The 4,998-nt window shown below is 31.6% G+C and overlaps 1 protein-coding gene across 1 annotated transcript; it reads right to left on the bottom strand.

Annotated features, from left to right (window-relative positions):
* Positions 1-2,737: 2,737 nt before the first annotated feature.
* LOC108913302 (larval cuticle protein LCP-30-like) lies at positions 2,738-4,793 on the bottom strand. The gene is made up of 4 exons (XM_018718831.1): positions 4,744-4,793; positions 3,467-3,863; positions 3,216-3,381; positions 2,738-3,089 (listed from the first exon to the last, which is right to left on the bottom strand). Exons 1-4 carry the CDS (start codon positions 4,753-4,755, stop codon positions 2,828-2,830), a joined length of 837 nt encoding a protein of 278 aa, XP_018574347.1. The 5' UTR covers positions 4,756-4,793; the 3' UTR covers positions 2,738-2,827.
* Between the last annotated feature and the right edge of the window lie 205 nt (positions 4,794-4,998).

Below are 4,998 nucleotides of genomic sequence, written 5' to 3'. Positions count from 1 at the left end.
TCAGGATAAATTGTTTATATATATATATATATATATACAGGGTGTTTCATAATATATGCGCAGGACTTCAGGATGCGATAGCTCGTCCAAAAATTTGAAAAAAAGCTTGTATTAACTTACCCTCTAAAATGCACAATTTTCGAGATACAGGGTGTTGAAATTGTAAAAAAAATTTCGTTTTTTGCGAATATCTCCGGAACCGTTTATCGTACAGAAAACAGCTTTTGTAAGCATTTACTACTCATAATAAGCTATGTTCTGTGCGAGAAAAATNTATATATATATATACAGAGAGAGAGGAACACACAGGACGTTTTGCATAAGAAGCGACACAGAGCAGGGGCATGTAGGGGAACCCAAAATATCGTGATTTAACGCAACTTACCTTTATACTAAGCTACACCCCTGAGAAGTTATAGCGATAGTTATATAGGATGTTTCGCATAAGAACCGACACAGAGCAGGGGCATGTAGGGGAACCCAAAATATGTGATTTAACGCAACTTACTGGGGTTTCAAATTTCGAGAAAAATGAATATCTCAGTTATACTTGACCTTAGAAAAACCAAATTTGGTATACGGTGTGGTTATACCAAAAGCATTAATTGACAGTAAGTAGAGTTCAATTGAAGCATTTTAAAGAGTTGATAAGGGACGATACATCATTAACATGTAGCAGAATTTTTTAACCCGCTGACAGACTTAAACAATTATTACTTTATTTTATGGGGAATTTATTTTTAAAACTTTTATTACTCTTGCTAGTTTTCAAAAAATTTTGTCGTTTTCAACAAAAACACGAATAACTAATAATACGTATTGTAGCTGTTATTTAAAATCATCGAAAATTAAAAGTTAGCTGTGAATTTAAACGTCAAACTTGACGATCAGGGAAAAAGTTTATTTAACTTTAGTAATTTGTTTTGCTGAGTATTTTGATAAGTTTTCATTTAGCGAACAAGTTGACATGCTACTAGTGTTAGGTTTCTGTGAAGGAAACTACAGAAGTATTGAAGAATAACGGAAATTTCCAAATCGTGTAATTGCCCAAACATTTTCCAGTGTTGAAAGAGGACCTCGAGAAACGGGCAAGTTTTTCAGTAACACTCGAGAAAGTCCTATTGCAATCAGGGCACAAGGCGTAGAACTAATTTTGAATACAATTGAAGATGACCCATATATTAGTCTTACAATTCTATCTCGATAAACTGATATATCGCAAACTTCTGTGCACCGAGTAATCGGACATAATGTACTACACCCATATCATATCCAAAATGTGTAAGAAATGTTACCAAATGATTTGATTAAACGAGTGAAATTCTGTCAGTCATGAAGCACTCGCAGAGATATTACAAATTTACATAACTATCATGCATGTTCCGAGTAAACCTTCATTCAGTAACTCCTCGACATTTCCAACGCGAGTTTAAATAAATTTCAGATCGGTGTTATTGATCGGTATTTAACTGGTCCAGTTATTTTACCAAATCGACTAAATGGCGAAACTTATTTAGAATTTTCCCGGATCTACTTGACGAAGTGCCACTACAACTCAGACTGGAACATTGGTTTATGCATGATGGAGCACCCCCTCATTTTAGTAATATTGTTAGAGACTTTTTAAACCACCAGTATCAATATAAATGGATTGAAAGATGAGATAATTGCCCCCAAGTTTGGCCTCCCCGATCACCAGACCTTAACAAATATGACTTCTTTCTTTGTGGAACGTTAAAAGAATTTGTATAGTATTCCTCGCCAGTTTCGTCTCGAGCAGAATTGTGTAATCGCATTACGGATAAATGCACATTCATTACAAACAATCAGCATTTATTGGATAGAGTAGACTTGATCATTTTGAACAATTTCTGTAACGTGTCAGTGCAAATTGTATGTTATTTCTGTTATTTAAATTGTTTGTTGTTCTATTAAATTATTCTTATTCAAACTTTTTTCCTGATCGTCAATTTTGGCGTTTAAATTCATAGCCAACTTTTGAATTTTCGATTATTTTAAATAACACGGCTACAATACATATTATTGTATAACTAAGATATTGATTTTTTTTTCGAAATTTGATACCCCACTTTCAAGGTCTATAACTTCTCAGGGATGCAGCTTAGTATAAAAGTAAATTGGATTAAATCGCCATATTTTGGGTTCCCCTACATGCCCAGCTTTACTATGCTTTGTGTCGGTTCTTATACGAAACAACCTGTATATTATGAGTTAGGAATTTATACCAGAAGTAAAGTATGGAAATTCCTAATTATTAAATTAAACATATTCATTTATAGCATTTAAAAGATTAAGATTTACGTATTTCGGTGACCATCAAGAACAAGTTAAGCCTTATATAAATATTCATGCGGAAATTTCTAATGAAATTCTTGATACAAACATTGTTTACCATGACTTTCATGTTTCACATGGTGTATATGGATATAATCTGAAATTGTATAGTCGATTTATTTCTTTAAGCAATTTATAAATTAATCAAAGAATTTGATGTACAAGAGATCATTCAAATATTATTGTAAAATTATTATTCACTTGACAATGATAAAACGGAAATAAACCTTGATGCAATATAAAGAACAACACAAATATGAATGGCAATAATAGCTAAGAGTTGCTTCAAATAAATAAATATCATATTTTATGTAAGTTCTACGGGTTTTCTTTTACTTTTATATCTCACTGAGTTACCGAAATAAAGACAAATATATTTTATAAATACATTTATTACATAATTACAAAAATATATATTTTACTTAACACAGATAATATAAATAATATAGGTAGTAATATGTGCAAGAACGTTTTATCTCCTGTCTTCTAGTTCACCTATTGATCTCTGGTATGCCAAAGAACGAGCAATAGCTTCCGGTACTGGTGGTGGCGTAGGCAGATGATCAGCTTCAGGCACAAATCCGTCCTGACCAGCTGTGTAATTTACAGAGTATATTATGCTGTCAGGTCCAGTATAAGTAAAGTATCCCTTAGCACTTATACCTTCTTCGTTTGTTCCCTTATTTGCTAATTTTCCGTCTTCCTCAGCATAAATTCCATTTTCCGTTTCATAACTAAAAAAGCATAAAATTCATAAAACAAAATACTACATTTTTTACCAAAATAAATGCAATAGTAATACATTAATAAAAAATTGTCTTCCCATAATAAATTCACAAAATATGTACTGGGCTACTCACAGATAATCATACAGATCTTCTCCCACATGTTCGATTTTTCGAATAATTTTGTAATTGCGATTGTCATAGAGACCAGCTGCATTGCCTTGTCTTAGAGCAACAGGTGGACCATATCCCCCAGCGGGAGGAATGCTTTCAACATACACTGGATGGACGTATTCTCCACCTAAAGAAGATTATTGGCATTTAAAATGAAAAGATTATTTATATAGTAACTTATTATCTAACAAAGTTTAATAATTTTTTCATACCTCCTATATCTTGATGTTCATATGGAACATCAAGATGTTCGTAAGGTACATCTTGATGAACATAATCTCCAGAATTGTCATGTATATAAACTCCGCTGTCATCGTGAATGTATCCTCCGTCCGCATGGTAATATGCTCCAGCATCATCTGCTCCATACTGACCATCTTGATTTCGAGTTACGTAACGTACCTTATATGGCAATGCAGGTCGTCGGTAAGAAGAGGGTGGAGAAGGTTGTGCACGTGCGAGAGGTTGAAAAGGTCGTAGAGGTTGTGGAGATTGTGGTCGTTGAAGAGGTTGAAATCGTTGGACAGACTTGAGAGGTTTCAGAGGTTGAAGAGGTTTCAGAGGCTGCAAAGCAGCTGAAACCATCACCACCAAAAACGAGAACGCGACCTGAAAAAGAAATTCAATAATATATCCTCTTTCAAATACAAAAATAATATAAAAAATAGACAGAAGTCGCCATAATAGTATTACAAGATATTCACAAATCTTGACAAACAGCGTATGACTTTTGAATAAATGTTTTCACATTAAATTATAAAATTAGTGCATAAGTATTTCATATTATTGACATTTAGAATAAAGTTTTTAGGTAGTATTTAACAATTTATTTTTTACTAAATAATAATTACAATAACTCAAGAACACTGATAATAGACGAGATAATTAATCACAGTTTTCGAAAGCACTGGTGTCTAAAATATTTTCTTTACACACTGTAATGCAAAACTTTAGACTTAAGTACTGTACAGCATGAGTAAATGTGTCTAGCATTTTAGCAACAATACAATTTAATAAATTGAAATTATATTTACATACGATTATAAATGTAAACAGATTGTAACCAAAAATTCGTTTTCAATTAAATTTTTCAAACTGAAGATTTGAAATTATATTTCCATGCACAATAAAATATTATTTCATTTAAACTATCTAGAAATTTATTAACTTATCGTGTTAAAGATAAAATGTATAGTATAATCTATAATATAAGTTTTGAAGTAAAAAATAATGATACGATAAAATAACCAAAATAATTATTTTTGTATAATCCGTGCCACTACCTATCCACAACCTAATTTAATTTTTTATCAGTAGAACTATTATGTTATATATATAACGCACTAAATAATTTTTGAAAAAATCACAAGTCACTTTATCGAATTATAATCACCGATCTTTCAAGAAATATTTATTCACGTCGACATTGTGTAACGAGAACTCTAGCGACTGAACAAATGCACTAAACTAGTAAGAAGGTATTCCTTACCACAGCTTTCATTTTTAGAGGATAAAAAACTGAATGATATCAGATTCTCCTACAACTTTGTTTATATATGGATCGATATAGATGGGTTTTCTAGTTTTAATGAATCACATTAAGTATTAGGTAATCATATATCGGATTACTTTATTGTTCCACTACCCATCATCTAGATTCCTGACAAGATCATTAATTTTAATACAATTTTGTAAATTTTTAAAGTTCACCCAGAAGTATACTTTATTTGCATTTTACCTTGAG

Source organism: Anoplophora glabripennis, unplaced genomic scaffold, assembly GCF_000390285.2.
Source record: "Anoplophora glabripennis isolate ALB-LARVAE unplaced genomic scaffold, Agla_2.0 scaffold933, whole genome shotgun sequence".
NCBI classification, from domain to species: Eukaryota; Metazoa; Arthropoda; class Insecta; order Coleoptera; family Cerambycidae; genus Anoplophora; species Anoplophora glabripennis.
Note: the sequence above shows the minus strand (reverse complement) of the source record. Positions and strands in the feature narration are given on the sequence as shown.